This window comes from Phodopus roborovskii, unplaced genomic scaffold (genome assembly GCF_943737965.1).
Source record: "Phodopus roborovskii unplaced genomic scaffold, PHOROB, whole genome shotgun sequence".
Taxonomy (NCBI): domain Eukaryota; kingdom Metazoa; phylum Chordata; class Mammalia; order Rodentia; family Cricetidae; genus Phodopus; species Phodopus roborovskii.
This window is the reverse complement of record NW_026125540.1, coordinates 4,996,876-5,019,167: the sequence shown is the minus strand read 5'-3', so window position 1 is coordinate 5,019,167 and position 22,292 is coordinate 4,996,876. Positions and strand designations below refer to the sequence as shown.

Below are 22,292 nucleotides of genomic sequence, written 5' to 3'. Positions count from 1 at the left end.
GAGAAGTTGGAGGCATAGCAAACAGCAGCGATTATCTGTGAATAATGTACTATGAAGTGACAAATCCCTCAAGGCTATAAAATAGTTCCTTAATGTACATTCTGTTAGATCATCAAATAAAAACAATTTGAAGTTTTAAGGAAATTATGCCTATTCCTGCCAGGTTCTAAAACATCTAAAATGCTATATAATTCACTTAATTTTTAACATCAAGATATAAAAAAATAAATATTGCCATGCATTTCTTGCTGACATTTAAAAATCCCACAAATAAATAACTTGAAATGCTGTCTAGAAAATTTCCTACATCTTAATTCTGAGGGGCTTACAAATGAGTTTTATAGCACCCTCAACTTAAAAACACAAACAAAAAACAACTTCCAGTAAGTAATTTAATGCCCTTAAACGATGGAAAATTAACAATACAAGCCAAAACTGGAGTGCAAATATTCTTTTTGCTGCAGGTTTTAATTGTAAAGGTTTGTGAACAAATTCTTTTTCCAAGGGCATGCTGGAAACCATGGAGAGTGAAGTGGCAGAAACTGGGTGTCTTGTTTTTCAGGCAACTTCTTATCATACTTCAATTTCCCAAAACATCCCTGGTTAAGACGCTCATGATTAATATGATGCAGTGTTTATAAAAGTTCATTAGGCTCCTCATTAAAGCTGAAGTCACACACTAGTGACAGGTGGTCTGAGGGATAATGAAAGGACGGGAGCCGGTTGGGCCCAATCTGTTCTTCAGTGAGCAGATCCAAAGCAGATGTGACACTCAGAGCATGTCTGGAGTACCAGATGTAGTCCAGGGTGTGGCGACACTCCCCTGAGGTGCGGATCTTCCAGGTCGTGTATGGAGGCTCGGACTGTCCATCAGGACTCAGCAGTTTGTAGGCGCTGTTGAGATTGAGGCTGGAGGAAGCGAAGTGTTTGTAGACCTCTTCAGTTGGCTCTGCATTGAAGTCCCCACAGACAATCAGGGGAATCTTGGCTTCTTGTGTGATGTCCTGGAGGTTCTGGAGAAGGTCGCAGCCCTGAGCTGATCGAAACCTCTCCCAGCCAGTGCGTGCTTTTAAGTGGGTGACAGCAACACAGAATTGTCGGCCTGATTCCTTGCACTCCAGGGTCTGTGCGATGGCAACCTGATTGGTTTTTAGGGTCATGGCTGTCAGCCTAATATTGGTGCTGCTGATGAGCTTGAAACGGTTTTGAAGAAAAAATAAAGCACAGCCATCTGGTCCATTGTTATGTTCAACATCGAGACATGGGGACCAGGGCTTGGGAAAAAATGTGCCTTGGTAGCCCAGTCTACTGAGGAGTGGATGGAAGGTGTCAAAATAATGGTCCACTTCTTGGAGGCACAATATATCGGGTTGGTAAGCCAAGATTTCCTCCAGAATAAGGCATTTCCTTTCTTCCCACTTGAGTGCTTCAACAGGACACTGTACAAAATTATCTTTGCCTTCTCCAAGAGCTGGAAAGAAAAGCCAAGCATCTGTCAACTACCACAGAATCATGACCTCAAAGAAAATGGGAACCCTAATGTGGTTTGGTGGTGCAGCACTGGGAAGGCAGATCTCCCTGAGTTCAAGGCCACTATCTGCTAGGCTATGTTATCAAACCCCAGCCCAGCTAAGGTTGCATACTGAGCCCCTGTCTGATAAATGAACAAAGCTCAGTGGTGGGCCTGGAGGTCCATATCTGCCCCAGATGCTGGGGTAGTTCTAAAGTGTGTTACCCTATCCAGACAAAATAACCTCATGCTATCTGCTGAAGCAAGCAAAAGTTTTTTTTTTTTGTTTTTTTTTGTTTAATATATACGAAAACTATGTCATATAACTATATTCTAAGATTAAAATCTTTGCCTTTAGGTTTAGAGAAACCTTGTAGTCCTGAGGATGTAAAAGTGTGCCACTTTAACATTAGTTTTAACACTGACGACAAGAAAGCCATGTGAACTGATTAAATAGATAATATTCAAAATGAATGAGACAAATGAATAGCTTTTTCTCCTTATGAACGAATATATATTCGTATATGTGTATGTGTGTGTGTATTATATATATAATACACACACACTCATATATATATATATATATATATATATGAAACTGTCAAAGATCAAATACTTTTTAAAAGATTGGTAAATAAACATGAAAATGCCTTTTCTTTTTAAAAGCAGTTTATAAACTTATTATGTTTAATTATGTGCATGGGGTAAGGGGAATATGCACATAAGTGCAGGTGCCTATAGAGGCTGGAGGTGTTAGGTCCCCTAGAACCACCTGGTGTGGGTACTGGGAATCAAACTCAGGACGTATGGAAAAGCAGTACCCGTTCTTAACCACTGAGCTCTTCCCTCACACCCAAAGATGCCTTTCCTTACAACTACACATGAAGGTATTACGGTGTAAGGATGATTGAGAAATGTAGTAGCAGGTGTAGTAAAAGGGGCCTTTTCTGCCACCAATACACGGGCTGTGCAGTGTCTGGTTTGACTGTTTTGAGACAAGGTTTCACTCTGTAGATCAAGCTGGCCTCAAACTCTGGTAGTCATCACGCTGACACAGCCTTTTGATTTTGAGTGCAGGGATTACAAGCCCTTATGGATCGCCAAGGCTAGTCTCAACCCTGTTCTACACATAGCCATACCACCCATTCAGTTTGTTTCCTGTCAGTGCTGTCATAGTGCTGTGGCTCAAGTTGTTGGCAACAGAAGGTCTAAGGTTATCCCACTGCTGAAAGACACCTCGATCCTCCCCATTGTTCTCCACAGCAGACTAAATTAAACAAGCTCAGCATACCTTGGGCAAGGATGTTCCACTGCATGACTCTAATGGAAGGGTGGCTACTGGGGCAATCTCTCCTTAGGGCCACAAAATCCCTCTGGTATCGAGGTGGACGAGTGTGCAGAACAGCTCTGCATTCCTCGAGAAGTTCCTTAGGATCAATGGGTTCCAGATGTTCTGGGTCAGCTGACACCAAATACTCCGGGTGCTGAGCAGCTGCACTGCTGTTGAGTGTCTTGGTGAGAGCACTGTAGAGCCTACTCGTGCCGTTTCCCATGGAACTCACTGAAGGAAAGCACAGACACATGCCAGCTGTCAGTATTCACTGTGAATATGGAATTTCTAGCCTCCCACTTCTATCAGGATAGGTAATTCAAATACTGTGTTGACCAATCTCTTCACAAAACCAAACCAGTTCATCTAACCTCAACAACCTCTTCTAGTTGCCTTTATATACCCACCCAGTCTTAAAACAAGCATTGCTTAACAAAATACTCGTTCTTTCAAGTTTTTCCTTTTTTGAGTGAGACAGGGTTTCTTTGTGTAACTCTGGCTGTCCTGGAACATGCTTTGTAGACCAGGCTGGTCTTGAACTCAGGGATCCATGATGGGAGATGTCATTTTGTAAATGTTTCTCGGTTAATGAATAAAGGGGCTGTTGGCCAATAAGGAAAGCAAGATAGGATTCTGGAAGATGTAGTAGTGAGGAATCAAGATGTAGAACTTTACAAGTTGTCAGGACCCTTTCTCCGGTAAGATAAGACCATGTGGAAACACTTAAGATTGATAGAAATGGGTTAATATTTAAGACAGAGCTAGCCAATAAGAAACACTACTACTAACAGGCCAACAGCTTTGTATCTAGTATAGAGTCTGACACAGCTCTGAGACCAGGATGGTGGGAAAGTGCTCGTAACAGATCCACCTGCCTCTACCTCTCAAGTACTGGGATTAAAAGACTTACACCTGGCCCCAAGTATTTTTCTTTAAGAATGATTTTTGAAGGGTGAAATGCAGAAAGCTGTAGCTGTCAACATAATATGTGAACAGATCCCCTTGGTTTCAGATGTTAGGTGTCCATCAGGTCTATAGTCTCTTAGAGAATCCTGTGATCAGCATTCAACATACTCTCTTCAAAAAACACAGGGCATGGTCTGGGGAGTGGAGGATTTGCCTGAATCCTGCTTACTTGATTTCCATTTAAGAGCTTTTTTCCTGATTGGCTACATTTTCTAGAACCGGAAAGATAGGACAGGTCCAGGAAGCAGCAGTGCCTGGAAAGAAGTGAATGCTAACTAGGCTTAGGGTTCCAATGTATGGTGTGTGGTATGATGTGGCCTACTGGTCTAAATGTGAATTGTCCCCCAGAGGCTCAGTTTGAATGCTTGGTTCCCAGCTGGTGGTGCTGTTTGGGAAGGTGGGCTTGAGTTTCTGTAGCCTGGACCTACTTCCCACTGTTTCCTGTGTGTGGATAAAATGATCAGCCAGTTTCCAGATCCTGACATACATACTTTCTTTCCTTGCTCTCTCTGTCATGAAGTTCCTCTGGAACTATTGGCCAAAATAAGCCTTTATAATTGCTTTCATCTGGGTGTTAGCATAAACAGGGCTAGGGTGCATGTGGAGGCTGGAGGCCATCAAATGTTTTATCTCTTTCTACTTTAGCTGGCCAGGGGGTGACTAGGATTATGGATAAGGGCAACCATGACTGTGGGTACCAGGGATCTAATCATGGACCCTCATGCTTATGGGGTAGGCAGTTTACTATCTCAGCCATCTCTCCAGTCCCCTAACAGATCCCCCTAACAGATCATGACTCATAAAAACCGACCTTTACACAGTTACCATTAGAGAAGTGGTTAGTTTTCTTGAGGTAGCTAAAGACCCTGGGTTTCTTTACTATAGCCCCATCTTGTCCTCTCAATTTTAGTTGAGCATGTACCAGTGCGTGCAGGTACCTGAGGAGGCCAGAGGGACTGGACTCCCTTGGAACTCAAGGTTACATTGATCTGTGAGCTACCTGAAATAGGTACTGTGAACTGAACTTGGATCCTCTGTAACAGTATGTGCTCTTATCTGCTAAGTCAGTGCTTCTCTTACTTGTGGATCTTGACAAACTCCCATATTAGATAGTTACATTATCATTCATAACTAGTGAAATTACAGTAACAGCAATGAAAATAATTTGTATGGTTGGGGGTCACTACAACATGAGGAACTGTATTAAAGGGTTGCAGCATTAGGACAGTCACAATTTGCTGTCTCTTTAGTAGTCAAGTTTTCTTTATAAGAATCTGAGATTAACAAGCAGCTGGTTCAAATTAGTGTCAATGGCAGGCCACCACAAATGTCCCTGTGTATCAAAATCAATTAGTATTAAAGTACCACACCCATAGGGTTTCTCTGCATAGTCCTGGCTGTACTGGAACTCCCTTTGTACACCAGACTGACTTCTAACTTATGGAGATCCTCCTGCCTCTGTCTCTCAAGTGATGGGACTAAAGATGTGCACCATCACGCCCTGCTCAAGCACCTTCTCTTAGTTAATTTTTCTCAACTCAAACTGGTCCTTCCTACCTAGAAATTTAAGTCTAAAGAGGCTTAGAATTCTTTGTACAATGGCTATGCCACCCAATGACAAATACATCACACAACAAAAAGGAGGGCAGATCTATGTCAGTTTGAGGCCAGCCTAGTCTACAGAGTGTTTCCAGGACAGCCAGGGCTGATATACAGAAACCCTGTTTTGAACCACCCCACCCTGCAAAAAACAAAAACCCAACCACCACAAAAAAAAAAAAAAAAAAAAAAAAAAAAAACTCCAAAGAGGGACTACTTGAATATACAACACTACATCACCCAGTAAGCCCATCATTGACCCCTGCCTCACTTGTTCAAGCACCCCACATATGCAAATGAACACCTCCCACCCAGGGTTTCAATGCCCAGTGTGTTCCAGACAATTCTAGCCTCCTGTAGACATACAGTGAACAAACAGACCCAAATTCTTGCTCTCAAGCAGTATATTCTGTACTGGGGAGACAAAGAACCATACTTTGCATTTGGTGAAAAGTGCTAAGGAGAACCAAAGCAGGGGAAGGTGAGATAGGGGTTGCAGTGGGCAGGGAAATAGCTTGTTTATCTGCGATGGTCGAGGATGGCTCTTCAAAGGATGTGAGCGGTAAGAAAAAAGCCAAACTGGATCTCCTGTAGAACAGTCTGGACAGAGGGAGAACATGTTTGAAAGCTGAGCAGTGTATGCAGAAGGGTTATTGGTGTGGCAGACCAGAGTGAGCGGAGGTGAGCTTACAGAGTGGTGTAGGCCTTTTCTGAGTCAAGAAGTTCTTGGAGAATTCTGAGTTGATTATTTGACTTATTCTTCCAAAAACACCTCACTGGCCAGAAGTATTAAAGATACACTATACCTCCCTCCTTTGGTTTTGGGTGACAGGGTTTCTCTGTATTGCTTTGGAGCCTGTCCTGGAACTAGGTCTGTAGACCAGGCTGGTCTTGAACTTACTGATCTGCTTGTCTCTATCTCTTGAGTGCTGGGATTAAAACTGTGTGTCACCACATCCTAGTGTGTGGTGTATTTCTTTTAATCCCAGCACTCAGAAGGAGGCAGAGAGAGGCAGATTTCTAGGTTTACTAGTTTGGTGTATGCAGTTATTTCCAGACCAGCCAGGGTTACACAGTAAGGCTGTCTCAAAACAACCACAACAACAGAAAGCCCCACCACAAATATAGGGCAATGTGGGCAGATTGAAGAGGAAAGAGAAAGCTCTGCAGTACAGGCATGCAATTCTAGTTACTTGGGAGGTTGAGGCAGGAGTATTCAGAGTTCTATGTTTGCCTGGCTACAAAGTGAGTTTCAGTTCACTTTGAGAGCCTGTCTCATGATAAATAAAAAGGTCTGAGGGTATAGTTCAGCTGCAGTGAGCTGGCCGGGCATGGGTCATCTGACCCCGGGAAAAGAAAGTGATTGTTTGGACTAGGTAGCTCAGAAGTAGCGTATCTGCCATGTGCAATGCCCTGTCCTCCACCACCAGGACTGGGAGGTGGGGGAAAGTGCATGAATGGACTGAGCTGGGGTGGGGAGCAGCTTGTGAAAGCTAAAAATCTACAAAGCGAGATCCAGAGGAGGAGAAAAGCAAGGAGGAAATGATCCGTAAAGATGGTTAACTTAGGGCCATCACCCAATGCTACAGACAACTAAAGCAAGATGAAAGGCGAGCAGACCTGGGCTTAGCAACACAGCAAACTTCAGTGACAACAGAATTTCTTATTTTGGTGGCAGTGTGAGGGGAAGAGGGAGAGGATAAGATAAGTTATTTTGAGAAAAATTTGCCTAAAAAGGAGAGAAATGTACAAGTAGCATGAACATTTTGTTTTTGAGATAGAATATTGATAGAGTAAATACTAAAGAAGTGTATTATTTCTGGCTTCTGGTACAACAGCTTGAGGAAGCTTATAAAACTCCATTCTTCTGTCCAAGACAGATGAAGTATGAAAAACAGTTATTCTGATGCTCAACAAGGACAAAGACCATACAATAAACTAAGCTTTTATTCATGAAAGCTATGAAAGTTCAGGTGAGGTAAGTGGCCGCAGTAAAGCTAATTAAATAATTAGGTCCCCACACATAACAGGCCTGATGGCTTCATTATAAATTATATTATTTCTATATGTAGCTGACTTCCTGAAAAGCAGCTCGGAGGGGCGCATATGCATATATATATATATATATATATATATATATATATATATTAAATATAGGCTTACTATACAGTCAGGAGTTCACACCTCTAGGTATTTACTTAACATTCATTTGAAAATACTGCTAGCAACCATGATGCCCTTCCATGTGTGAAGGCCCATTAAGTAAAACAGGGGAAAAAAAAAAACATGAGCGGACTCAGAGGAATGAATCTTACACCCATTCTGTTCTCTAAGGGAAAGAAGCCAGGTCCTTCCTACAAGTTGGACTGTGGATTCCCCCAGGGAACCACAGCAGAGAGGCGTGGTGGTTGCTGGGACAGCACAGGGACTCCCAGGAGAAGATTGGTTCTGTGAAGTAGGAGAATGCCCACATGGCTGTGCTGTGAACTAGAATGGCCCCCAAAGCCTCTTATGGCCAGATGCTAGGTTCCAGTTGGTGGAACTGGAAGTATGGCCTTGTTGGGGGTGGGGCTTTGAAGTTAAAAAACACACATCCCCACTGTGTCCCGTCTGCCTCTCACCTGCTGGTTTGAATTCTCAGCTGTTCTGCCACCATGTGTTTGCTCGACCATCATGAATTCTAGCCCTTTGAAACTGCAAACCCAGTCAAACACTTTTTTTCTTATTAAGTTGCTTTGGTCATAGCAATAGAAAAGGACCCAAGAAGGATTACACAGAGAAGCACACACACAGACCCTGGGGGGAGGGGGGGCAGTCACATGTCAAATCCACAGGAGCAGCCATAAAGAATGAGTTTGATACAGTAAATTTAAGTATTGACTGGAGGTTGGAGTCATCAGGAGTACTTCAACAGAGGAATTTGACTGCAAGCAGTATAGAAGAGGAAGTTGTGCTCTACAAATCTTTGGAAAAAGATGTTTCAACAGCAAAGTACGGGGATTAAAAAGAGGAATCTGCCACACACTATGTTCTACTTGATTTTTCATAGGGCAGTAGTAATGACCCAGAAACCACTGGTTTATGAACAAATAAACAAATCGGTAGGTGGGTGAAAGCAGGAGTGCCCCTGGTAGAGAACACTAGGTAAAGGAAGAGAGATGGAAATGGAATGCCGGGGCGGGGGAGAGGGAGGGCTGGCTCTCACATACAACAGCAGTGGGAATTCATGCTTACCTTCCTATGATGTATATGTCCATACATGGATATAAATATTGTCTGTGTCTCTGTGTGTGTACACAAACATGCACTCCTACGTGCTAAGACAATGGCATATATCATTCTGGCACCCGTATCTTGGTGTCTAATGTTAGTCTCAAAATCTAATCAACCTGGAGTGTGTGGTGTGTAGTGTTGGAGAGATGGCTCTTTAGTTAAGATTGTTGTTTTTGGAAAGGACCTGGGTTCAGTTCCCAGTGCCCATATGGTGGCTCACAACGGTGCTTGATTCCAGTTCCAGGGGATCTGACACCTGCTGCTGACCTCCATGGGCACAGGCATGCACATCACGCACATTCAACAAATGGGCAAAACACACATACACAGAATAAAATAAGTCAATATTAAAAATATGTATAATCAAGTAAGTGAGGCTGGTAAGAAAGTTTGGTACTAGTACCCATACCAGGCAGGCAGCTCACTACTGCTTCTCATTCCAAATGACCTGACACCATCTTCGGGGCATGACACACAGGTGGCACAAAGTCATACAAACATATACAAATACAAAACTAAAAATAAACAAAGGTCTGAGCCAGGTCTGCCACAGTATGGAAGCGGAGGCAGGGAGACACTGTATCTGGGTAGTCTGTAAACTAAGTTCAAGGCCAGTGTAGGCAATGTAGTGAGATCCTTCTCAATCCAATCAATCAAAGCTGGAAATATAGCTCAGTAGTACTTATCTAGCATTCAAGTCCAAAGCCCTGGTTCAATTTCCCAGTATACAGGAGGAAAATCTTGTATGCTAGACAGATTTTTTTTTTTGTTTGTTTGTTTGTTTTGTTTTTCAAGACAGGGTTTCTCTGTGTAACTCTGGCTGTCCTGAGTCTTGCCTGTAGACCAGGCTGTCCTCAAATTCAGATCTGCCTGCTCCTGTCGGGATTATAGGCGTGTGCGGACACCACCCAGCTAGACAGAGTTCTTCCACATAGCACTCAAAAGCATGAGTCATAAAAGAGACTAATTGGGGCCAAATACCTATGGACTGTATACTGTTTGATACACATTTAAAATGGTATAGCTATTTTGAAAGTAGCTTGTTGTGATTTTAAAAAGTGAAAAGCACGTTAGCACAGTAATTTTACTTTCAAGCCATATTCAAGAGAAATGAAAACTCACCTACTCCAAGATTAAAGCAGTATCTCAGAGTTCATCTGAACACAGGGTAAGCATGCCACAGGCTATTATGTAACACAGATCATTTTGTTTATTGGTTAGGGTTGAAACTACTAAGCCAGTGCTCTACCACTGAGCTATACCCCAAGGAATATTAAGGGCTGGCATGCAGGTAGATTGCATTGCTTGCATATTTGTTTGTTTTTTGAGACAGGGATTCTCTGTGTAGCTTTGGAGCCTGTCCTGGAACTTGCTCTGTAGATCAGGCTAGCCTCGAACTCAGAGATCTGCCTGCTTCTGACTCCTGAGTGCTGGGCGCACCACGACTGCCTAGCTATTGCTTTTATTTTAATTGAAAAGCATACTTTGCAATTTCTCCTTTGGATTAAAAATACTTTTAGCTGCCATGTGCCATCTATTGTTGGAATTATGACAGTAAAAAACAACAGGAAGTCTGACAGTTTTGCCTCAGCTCTAAAGTTGGTTTACCATAAAAGGAAAATACCAGTTTTCATTTTAGTCATAAATTAGCACAATGGAGAACCAGCCTAATTTTAAGGGGCCCAATGCCATGAAAGCAACCCAACAGCACCACTCCTTGCGATAAATAAGCATATAACCACACCACAGTTTAAAGCAGTTCGTCCCTAGCCCTACACATTAACACAACTGAACTACCTAGAATCAGAGACTTAATGACTCCCCAACCCCTGCACTTCTGATACAAGCCCAGCATGTGGACTAGGTTGGGGGAGCATCTAAAACTCTTCCCAGTACTCTGCAAACATACACAAGAACTTGAAATCCTGCCCTTTCTTCTACTGAAGACAGGGTTTCTCAACTAGCCAGCAGCAACCAATTTTACACAGATTGTTTTCTAACTGCTGTCTGTCAACAGGTAATTTAGTTTACATTACCATCTAATTACATTTTCTTCGATACATCTTTGTAAGTTCAGGATGATTATGAAGATAAAAACCCCACACAGATGTAAACCATTTTTGCCTAAAATTTTCTTTACATTTTACTAAGGTTGGGGAAGGGCACAGGGTAGATGGGATTTCAGGTGGTCTTGATGCACCATCAATTATTCCTCAGAAGATGTGGCACTCGCAGCAGGGAACATTTAAATTCAACCCCAGTTTGTATTCCTGAATGAGTTCAAGACAGCTTGGCTGTCTCAGAATAAACAAAGGTACCAAGTGAAGCAAAGGTGAATTTTGTTGTTTGAAATGGAGTCTTGGGGTCTCTAATAGCCCAGGCTGGTTTCAAACTTGTTTTTGAACAGAGTTTGGCCTTTAATGCCTAATATGCCTGCCTCTACCTCCAAGTGCTGGGATTAAAGACATATACCATTCTATCCTGCTAAAGGAAATTAATAGTTTGTTACTGGGCACATTAGTCCTAGCACTTGAGGCAGAGGTAAGATGGCTTCAAGGCCAAGGCCAACCTGGTCTATACTGTCCTAGGGGCAGCCAGAGTTACAGAGCCAGGCCCAACCAAACACTTCACCACTATATTAAGCAAAAGACTATATCTAGCTTTATCTAGTCCTTTCTCTTCAGAGATAGAGACTTTACCCAGGACTTTGAAACTCTTAGGCAAGTGTTTGATTTACATAAAGATAGCTTTTCCTTTCTAATTACATCTTTGGATGCAATCTCAGTAGTTGAGACCCAAACTGACTAGTCCAACCTACTGCCTAAGCAGTACTAAAAGCAACAGAAAATACCACCTCACCATGCTCTAATTATCCAGCAACTACTTGTGCCCAACTGTCTAGTTAGTGGATAATGTTTCTCAGTTTGAGCTGAATATCTCAGGCATACCCAACTAAAAAAGAAAAGACTAAAAGGTAAAGAATAAGCAAAATCCAGGATTGTCTTAGGCACATATGTAGGGGGATTTGGAAGCTGATCAATCTTGGGCCCAGGGAAAAGTGGAAAGTGAAGTATATGTTATAAATGCCAAGTACCAGCAGCCCAATGCTGCCATCTGCTGACCATGCACTGAACTACCTCAAAGTTAAGACGGCAAATTTGGTAGCTAATTTTCTCATTAGGTGTATTAGAACTGGTTCCAGAATAAATGTAGCCACCTTCAGGGCAAGTAGGTTAACATTCAGATAAAATATTTTCCAGGGGCATTGGCTATACTGCATATTTAAGGTATTTTTAAGGAATTTAATATTCAAGCACCCATGTCTAGGTATATGCCCACACATTACTGACTTTGTTGTTTGTTATATAAGGCAGGGTTTCTGTGTAGCCCCGGCTAGCCTTGAACTCAGATCTGGCTGCCTCTGCCTCCCAAATGATGATTAAAGGCATGCATCATCACCAACTCCTACCAGATTTTTTTTAACTTTAGATATCCTTGGATATTTGAACCATTTTTCCTCTCACAACCCTAGTGCTAAGATTAGCAATGTGTACCACCATGGAACAGCTATGGTCAGGGACCATACACAGCATGGTGCTTTAGAAAATGTTAATAGGGCTAGAGATGTATGGTGGTGGGGCAAAATAAAAAGTTTTAATAATAATAAAAAGGAGTAGTTTGTTGGGGAAGTGGTGAATCGCTTGCATAGTATGAAGACCCAGAATTCTTCCTCATTATGCTTATTAAACAAATCAGCTCTATAGACTGTGAATAGAGGGTACCTAGCACATCTATATGACTGGCTTAACATTAGTAATTCTCCAATGCTTAATGAAACAGGCTGTTAGGAGTGCCAGTTACTTCTGTGTTCCCATTACTGTTCCTAGCAATCTTGTAAATCACTATTCCAGATGTGGATACTGATGTCATTGCAGTGTGGGCCATGGAGCAAGTTACCTGCTGCACCTTGGACTGAGTGTCAGCGTTTCCAACAGGGCTGGCTCCTACAGGGAGCGGCCTGGCACACAAATCAGCCCATGTTTTGTGCCAGGAGTCATCAGAGGTCAAGTTTCTCCCCCTCTATCTGTCGACGTCACTGCCATTAAGGCACACACACTGTTACAGCACAAAGTGTACAAAGCAGTGTCATGACCTGAGTGGCATTTCCAGAGATATCCAGTGAAGGTCGTAACTCTCAATCTAATATGTCTAAAAATACATGCACCAAGACACAGTGTCACAGCAGGCAGAAAGTCACAGAGTAGACAAGTAAGCCAAAGCATGTTCCAGAAAAAGTTAAGCCATATTTCCAGTCATGACAGTCTCATTAGAAAATATCTCTAAAGAAATCCTTTTACATACACTTGTAACTCTCTGGTGACATCCCATCGCTAACATTAATACCAGAGATGCTTTGAAGAATGAACTGCTTGACAGCTGTGAAAGGTCGAAGGGATATTCTGCTGAGAGCAGAGTTCTCTACAGAAGGGTCCACAGACTATGGCCCAAATCTGCTGTTGTCCTGGCATTGTGCTGCTGATAATAATCTATGAAATCACTTCTACAGTGATAAATAGTTGAGAAAAGGGCATGAAATTCAAATTTCAGTACCCATAAGTTTATAGATATAGTATCTGTAATATACTCACGGCAACTGTAAGGTTTAGTTAAACATGGGCAGAGGGGCCAAGAACATTTACCAGGTGAGGTGGCTCTTCACAGAAAATTTGCCAACTCATGTTTTAACTTTTATTAAAATGAAATTGAAGCTGGGAATTGTTTTCTTGCCTTCAATCTTAGCACTAGGGAGGCAGAAGCAGGTGCAGCTCTGTGAATTCAAGGTTGGGCTGGTCTATCTAGTACATTTCAGGCCCAACAGCACTACACAGTGAGACCTTGTCTATCGGTCTCTTCACCTGCTTCACTCCCCACCCCAGAACTTACATAGGATAAAATCAGCCAAGTTTTCTACCACTTAAGAAACAAGGAAAAGCAACTTCATACAAGAATCTCCAGAGCCTCCTGGAACTGGCAGCACATGGTTGTAATCATGTGGGAGGTTAAGCCAGGATGGCAAGAGGTCCAAACCCAATCTTTAGCACATACTGAGTGGGAAGCCAACCTAGGCCGCACAAGTGATTTCCACTGGGCTATTATTAAATGAGACCTGCCACAAACAAAGCACAGCTAAAATAAAATTGTAAATTATTTTTTAAAATAGAAACTCCTTATCTGGCACACCATAAATATGTCACTGGACCTAATTGTTGTAGATTAAGGTAGCAATATGAACGTATAAGATCTTTCAAGAATAAAGTATCTACATCCCAAAAAATTTAGGGCCGGAGAGATATCTCTGTGGTTAAGAGTGCTTACTGCTCTTGCAGAGGACCTAGGTCTGGTTCTCACCACACAGTGTGACTCATAAGCATTTCTAACTCCAGCTCCAGCAGATGATACCCTTCTGACTTCGAAGGGTACCAGGCACACATGTGTTACACATACATATATTCAAGCAAACCATTCATATAAAAAATAAATCTTAAAAAAATTAAAATGAATCAGAGCCAGAAGACATGCCATCAATACGCTAAATTCTTTGCATCCGTATTGGTCTGCTCACAACCTTGTGTAACTTCAACTCCATGTATGTGATACAATACACTCTTACGAACTCAGGAACCTACACATGTGTACAGACACATACACATAAGCAAACAAGCTTGTACCATCCCTGCTCACTTTTCAAGGGTATCACTAAGCAGAGAAATGAAGGGTTATGATGGAGAACACAGAAAGAAGCTTCAGTACTTCTGGCACAGAGAGTGATCTCCACTGGCTTCCTCATTTCTACAGAGAGGCCTAACTGTCACTTTCCAGATCCCCTTCCCACCCACTGGGAATGTAGCTAAGGTCACTGTCCACCTAACACGCAAGAGGTACCAGATTCAGTGCTCAGCACGGGATTTAAGAAGAGCTGTAGGAAGGGCAGATAAAAAAGGGAGACAGGAAAACTGAGAAACAATGCTCTAGGACTGAGGGACTTTCCAGAAATGTCACTGTAACAACACTTCTTGCTGGTTCGTTCTGAGGACTGAATGAAGAGCTGCACAAATGCGTTCCATTCTGACTTTACTTGCTGTATAGTAAGAATAAACTCTGATCCTCATTTTATGGACTTCTCATATTACTCAAATTCTCAAGGTGCAGGATAGGTGATTTAAAATTTTCTTTTTGCACAAACCCTACCATTACATACCAATCTCTAATTTTTGAAGGTATAAGAAATGTTATCAATAGAAAATTTAGGCAGGCTTCTAAAGCCCTTATCAAAGTGAGTCTCCCTTATACATGCCTTGTGGTCATACCAGAACACACAAACTGTTCAGGCTCAACTTACAGCTACCAAAAGTTCAGAAAACCTGAGTGGGCCCTGGCATTTTTTGACACTGGAAAAGGAAAAAAAGGTTTATACAAACATTGTAGTCTTCATCTTTCTTTCTCCAACACTGTCGAATCTCTGCCGTGCTAAACTCATCTTAACAGTGTTCTGAGTGTTACTTGAGACCACGTAGTCTTCCTTCCACTCTAAGGGCTAAGGATGTGCCTCAGAATTGTTTACCATGTGTAAGGGAGGCTCCCAGACCAATCCTCAGCACAGCAAAACCCCAAGAAATCTAGGGCAAAATAAATGCAGAACACTTTAGTTAACCGAAGTTTCACCACATGGCTAAACACGCTTCAAGTCCTAAGTATTTCCATAAGTATGATAACCACTATTTAAGAGGCTATGGAAGCCCTGTATGTTCAGAGGTAACCCCTAACATGGGTCTGTGAAATCTCCCTTCTTCCTGCTCCTCCCAATAGAGCAGGACAACGGCCTTACTTCTTTCAGAATCCTCTTCACGGCACCTCAAACTTGTAAGTAGCAGCTGGGGCTGAAGATAAGGCTTAGCAGTTAAGAGTATTCGATGCTCTTCCCCAGGGTCTACAGAGAGGCTTACTCCAATTCTAAGGAATCCAATGTCTTCTTCTGACCTACTCAGGTACCAGGCATGTACATGGTGCAGACATAAATGCAAATGGGGGGGGTAGCCCCTTTGGAATGACAGGGTAACGCTCATAACTATTCTCAAGCCCACAGAAGCCCGAGACATTTGCTTGGGTAGAATTCATCAAGTTCGTCTAGAGGAAATCAAACCTGCAGCTGTGCATTTTCATGAAGCTGCTCTCCCTGTCCCAGGACTTTCTCCAGTGTCCACTTTCTTCTGCTCCTTCAAAGTTTTCCCCCAACAACTCCAGCCGCAAATATTGTTTCCAATTCCTGCTGTACTTAGCATGGGGAAGGGAACAGTAGGCATACTGTTCAACAAAGTTTGTGGATATATGTACTAAGCTTTTTTTGGATGACATCTGTCATTAAGACACAGCAAGCAATGTTAAAGGATCTGCAAGTAAGTGTCCATGCATTGATTTTGATTCTAGAGCTACGGTTATTAACTTAACCTCTCCCACCCTGGCCTATTTAAACTTACCAGTGAACACTTCAGGAAAATGATACCTCAGCTTTCATACTATAGAAGCTTGATAATTACAAGGTTTGCCATTCTCATAAACAGCTTACTCACATAGCTAAGGGACCTACTAAATAAAACTGCCTTCAACTGAGCTGGTGTTTGACTTTAAAACTGAACCAAGAAAAAAAGCACCAGGTTCCAGGGGTGGAGAACACCAACCCATCCAACTCTTCATGAACTGAGAAGGAGGGACCTGGAGAATAGCAATGAGTCTGTGGTACTGTAACTGTGGCAACTGCTGCCTCATTGGGGGATGCTGTCTTTGCTTTGGGGAGGAAAGTAACATGGCCACTAAGGTCACTCCCCAAGGTTCCCTTTTAAGCCCATACAATACAGTGAGAACTGGAAGGGGCTGTGCTCATCTCCTCAGTATACATCCAATCACAAGATCAAGTTAGAGTATGAATGTGTTAGGGGACTTACTACTGCTTCTCACAAGAGGTAGAGTAGCTTTCCTTCAAGGCCTTTTCAACAAGTCTTGGGTGTTTAGAGACAATCTGCTTGCTTGGCATAGTGGCCCAAGCTTGTAATCCTTTCATTTTGTACGTAAAGGAAGAATAACCAGGAGTTTGTTATCTGTAGCCACCTAAGAAAGTTTAAGATCAGCCCAGATAACATTAGTACCTTTATCAAAAAGAAAAAAGAATCTGCTTAACAAGAGCAATGGTCTAGTTCTAACCCTAAGAGAGAAAAGGGAAGATGGAGGGGTTAAAGACAGCTCAGTAGCCAAGAGTCTTGCTGGTCTTCAAGGATCCCTAACTCCAGCCCCAGGATCTGATGCCCTCTTCTGGTCTCCTAAGGTACTCCCACACACATGGCATAAAAAACACAAAAATTAATTCTTAAAAATCAAATGTTTCTAAGACATTTTGGAAAATACTGTTCATTCTGCAAAGTGTTTCTTCTCTCACCCTTTAAAAAATTTCCTTCCCTTTTTGCTGCTTTTCCTCAACAAAATGTTTCATATTCAACCCTAACCATACTTTCAAAGTCCAGCTCAAGCACCAGACACCTTCTGAGCCCTGAAAGTATCAAGGACTGTAACTACTGTGCAAGGAAATTTGGCCCTACCCCTCTGACACTACACATTTAACCATGAGAACAAAAGGTGTTTCATATAATGAAACAAATCTTTGTGAAAACTCCATCCCTTAAGAAGCTCACTTCAGCACACACAGTAATGAAACTCATTACCTGAGGCCCAGGCTGGCCTCGAATTCAAGAACTGCTCCTAGACAAGCAGCACTGTTAGTCCCAACACATGAATGCAGAGATCCAGGACAGGAAAGGCTACATTGAGACCCTGTCTCAAAAACAGCACAAAAAGGAAATGCCTGAGTCACCACATCTGCTTATATCTCATCTGTGTAGACACATGTGGGTGCCCCAGGACACCTTGAAGGAGTTAGTCCTCTTCTTCCATCATGTGGACCTCTAGAACTGAACTTAGTTAGGCCTTAGGCTTGGTAACAAGCATCTTCACCATCTGAGCCATCTCCTTAGTGCCAAACCTCACCTCTTAATGGAAAGAAAGCGCTTTTGAACAGTATGAATGAAGCCTAGAATCTCCAATGTTATATAATATAGAGTCTTCTATATTAAAGCACCTGTGGTGACGGTGTGTAAGGATTGAATGAAGGAGCAATGACTCAACAACTGCTACAAGAAGCAGTAGTTAATCCTACAAGTTTGTTAAAGCCTATACTCTACCACTTCCCTACCCCATGTCCCCTTCACCTACGGGTAGACTCATAAAACCAAGATTTCTAACAGCCCCCTGCCCTCAAGCACACACACACAGGGCTTCTCTGTGGAGCCCTGCCTGTCCTGAAACTCACTCTGTAGGCCAGGCTGTCCTCAACTCAAGAGATCTACCTGCCTTTGCCTCCTGATCAAAGAAATGCATTAGACATCCCCATTAGAAGCCTCAAGTTGCAAACTAACTCCCGCCTCCATTATCACAGCTGTACTTGAGCTGCTGCCTGTATTCACAAGATGTGCTTAATGACAAATAATGGTTTCTGAAGGAGGTGGTGGGTGGATTTAAAATATGAGCTGGTACCAGACCACCTTTCCACCCTCAAACCAATAGGAAAACAACAAAAACCAGTTATTGGTGATATCCATTCCAACAGTCATTTCATGACGTGCCAAATCTCTGGCTTTTCAAAAGTTCACAATGTCTAAGCAAAACAGACTCTCTAGTAACCATTTTAACACTCATTTTTACTTTTGCATCTATCAGGGTGGGAGGACACTCCAAATCTTGGTCCTCCTGAGTGCTGGAATTAAAGGTGTATGCCACCACACCCATTGTAACACCGTAATTAAAAAAAAAAAGTTGCAGTCTAAATGTCTGTCAATAATATGATGATTGATGGCTTAAGGTTTTGCCTTCAATCAAGTGGGTGGGGTGGAGGCCCTCCTTTGATCCCATTGCTAGGGAGGCAGAGGCAGGCAGATCTTTTAAGTTCCAACCCAGCCTTGTCTACATAATTCAGTTCAAGGACAGCTAGAGCCAGATGAAGAATCTGTCTTGAAAAACAAAAGACGCCTCAAAGAACCTATGCTTTCTAGTGTGCAATCTGTCCTTTAACTAATCTAAAACTCTACCAAAATGTACCCTAGGAAACAAGGTTATTGGACGGCAATAACCTATTTTGAGGTAACAACCAAATTGCACTTTCTAGAAAAGTATTATGAATTAATTGCTAGTTTGGAAGGAGAGATTACATGAAATAGCTGCTTTGATTTGAGGGAGAAACTATTAATTTAAAAAAAAACATACTTAATTTACATGTAGTTTGTGACCGTCCAAATCTGTCCTTAGGTAGGAAGACGACACTCAAAACACAAGGGTGATGTATAGGACTGACTCCTGGTGAAAGGATGATTTACAATTTCTTCACCCAGGAATTTAAGAATCCGAGTGGAAGCACCGCACCCCCAGCCCCGCCAAAAAAAAAAAAAAAAAAAAAAAAAAAAAAACCAAACCAAACCAAAAAACGTAGGAGGGCCAACATGTGCTAATACTGACGCGGCTTGAGGAAGATTCAGAGCCCGTAGGCCCTGCAAACCCTCGATCAAGTGTCATTTTTACATCCCCCCCACTCCTCATAAAGGTGTCCATAAGCAGTCTGGGCAACCGAAACGTAACCGCCCAGCATCCGGGGGGATAAAACGAAGCAAAACGAGTGACCCTTGGGGAGCGGGGGCCGTCCCCCTGGCCTCAGGTAGATCAGATACAAACACCGAGGCGGGCACCCTGAGCGGCGCAGCGCTTCCTCCCCGATGCGCCGCCGCCGCAGCCAGGCGCGGGGACCGGCAGCCGCAGCCGCCCATTCATTCGGCGCTCGCTCTCACTCACCTGTTCCGGGCCGCGACCTCCCGGCGCCCGAGGCCGCCGCCTGCAGTCGCGGGGACGCGGGCCGGGGTCTGAGCACCGGCGGGGCGAGCGGGCGACGCGGTCGACGCGGGCTGGGCGCGAGCGAGCGGCGCAGGCCGGGGGCGTCCCTGAGCAGCAGGGCCGAGCAGAGCCGCCGCGGGCTCTGATACATGCCGGGCGCCGCCGCCTCTGCCGCGCTGACGAGCCTGGCCGAGCGGAGCGGGGGTGGGCGCGGGACCGGAGCGCTGCGGCGCCCCTTCCTCCTCGTCCCTCGGTGAGGGCCCGGGGAGCAGAGCCGTGAGGGAGGCGGACGCTGCGGCGGCGGCGGCTCACTGAGGCGCGCGGGCGGAGAGCCGCGGGGCAACCGGCGAGCGGCGGCGGAGCGGGCGCTACTACGCGGCGGTCGCAGGGAGGTCCGAGCGCACGACCCGGGCGCAGCCAGGTGGAGCAGGTATCTACCGAGGATGGACTCGCAGGAACCAGAGACAGACACAGAGAGAGACACCGGCTCGGTCACCAGGTGGAGAATGTGGGACGGCTGAGGTCACAGGAACTCGTTAGGGAGGCGGCCCGTGAGCCGGAGGCCCCTCCCGCTGGCTGCAATGGAAGCGTCCACAGGCTGGGAGTCCCGGGTTGGTTCCAGGGCGTAGTGTGGGCGAGGGCGGGTTTCGTGAGAACGTCCGGCGAAGGTGGTCGACTCCACGCCCCAGAGCAGTAATAGAAATTAGTGACTGTAAAGTGCAGGCTGCTTTGGTGGCGGCTGCCAGAATATCCAGTTTCTCAGGCACGAGATGCAGAAACTGGCAGCAGGCTTTAGAGCGTCGTCAGCCCACGAGACTGCCAGAAATGTCTGTTAGAATTGATGTATTTGATATGATGTATTTGTATTTGATTGGAGGTCTGGGGTTCACACCTGGGGAAACAGCTCTTTCATATGGGGGATGGAGGCTAGGAAATCAGGAAGAAACTGCTTGGGCTGGTGCATTGTGAAGACAGATTAGACGAAATGGGTGACCGAATTTAGAAGGCGTTGCAACCCGTGTCCCAAGCTAAGGTGGGCCACAGTCAATAAACCACTGGGGGGGGGAGTGGAAAGCAGTGTGTGGTGGTGGTGCAAGCCATTAATCCTAGGACTCTGGTGGGAGAGGCAGGAGGATCTCTCGTGTGGTCTGCTTAGAGTGTGGTCTATTTAGAGAGTTCCAGGCCGGCAAGAGCCCTCAGTGAAGTCCTGTCTCAAAAACAAAAAACAAAATACAAACGAACAAAATGCAGTGAAAAGCAAAAAAAGGAGATTGACTTAATGTAAACACATTGGGAAGAGACAGTTAACGGTAGTGAGTCTTTTTCTGTCCCGCCAGCCAGTTCCCAAAAGACAACACCGAAACTTATTAATTATGAAAGTTTGGCTTTAACTTAGGCTTGTCCCACTAGCTCCAATAACCTAAGTTAACATACATACATACATACATATATATTTCTACCATGTGGCTTTTTACCTCTCGCATTTTACACCTCCCGTTTCCTCTCCATATCTGGGGGCGGACTTTTGTCTTTTTCCCAGAATCCTCTCTGTTCCTGAAAGTCCCACCTAATCTCTTCCTATCTAGCTATTGGCCATTCAGCCATTCAGGTTGTTTTCAAGCCAATCACAGTGTACAAATAACTCACAAGAGTTAACCTCTCCATAAATGGCTCTCTGGGGTCCTGAGTGAGATTAAAGTTTAAATAGAAGGCTGCCTGTATGCACATTTAAGCAGTCCAGGTCAAGGTGTGGTCCTGCCCACCATTCACCCAATTGGGCATCAGTCTCATTCTGTAAGGTGGTCTGCCTAGCTAGAACTGTGTGAGATCTCTTTCTGGGAGACAAATTACTCAAGTTGAGTCCTTTCCCTTTCCCCATCAGGAGTTTCCCTGCAGGAAATTTCCATTTCTTTGGTAGTCCACTGAATAGAATAAATCTCTCTCTCTCTCTCTCTCTCTCTCTCTCTCTCTCTCTCTCTCCCCTCTCTCTCACACACACACATACACACACACACACCTCTTTAGAATACCCATATTTTTTTCTAGCAAGTCTGTTGAATGGGTGCTAGGATACGGTCAGAGCTGTGTTTGAATTGGATATTATATGTTCCAGGAAAAGGCAGGAAAGGCTGGGATGTTTCTCAGTGGTAGAGCACTTACATAGCCTGTGAGGAACCCTGGGTGCACTCTCCAGTACCTAAGAGAGAATGGAAAGGGAAGGGAGAAGAGGAGGGAGCAGGAGTGAAAATAGAAGGAACTCTTAACTTCAAAAGAATGAGTTGAAGAAACCCCTCAGGTAGATTGTGTAAGGAATGACTAACTAGGAATGGAAAGGAAACCTTGGAAGAGTATCATTGCCAAGGATTCAAAATGTTTTGCAGACCTGGATTAGAAATCTAACACCCACAGGTTGTGGATGAATCAGCTAACAAGATGATGACAACACCTGGGAGAGAGGGCTGCCTTAGTTGGTCATCAGAATTCCTGAGTCTCAGTGTTCTTATCTATGCAGAGATCATACCTGAGTCATTAGGTGGGGCAAAGGGTAATGAAAAAGTTAGCAAATGTTTTGCAGCTACAGCAAAATATAATAGACTGTTGGTAATAGATATATAAATGTTGATTCCCTCC

At 43.8% G+C, this 22,292-nt stretch overlaps 1 protein-coding gene across 1 annotated transcript; it reads right to left on the bottom strand.

The window, feature by feature from the left end:
* Window positions 1–527: 527 nt before the first annotated feature.
* Window positions 528–20,056, bottom strand: Noct (nocturnin). The gene is made up of 3 exons (XM_051176909.1): window positions 19,623–20,056; window positions 2,802–3,071; window positions 528–1,471 (listed from the first exon to the last, which is right to left on the bottom strand). The coding sequence occupies exons 1-3, from the start codon at window positions 19,810–19,812 to the stop codon at window positions 636–638; spliced, it is 1,296 nt and encodes a 431-aa protein (XP_051032866.1). The 5' UTR covers window positions 19,813–20,056; the 3' UTR covers window positions 528–635.
* Window positions 20,057–22,292: the final 2,236 nt, after the last annotated feature.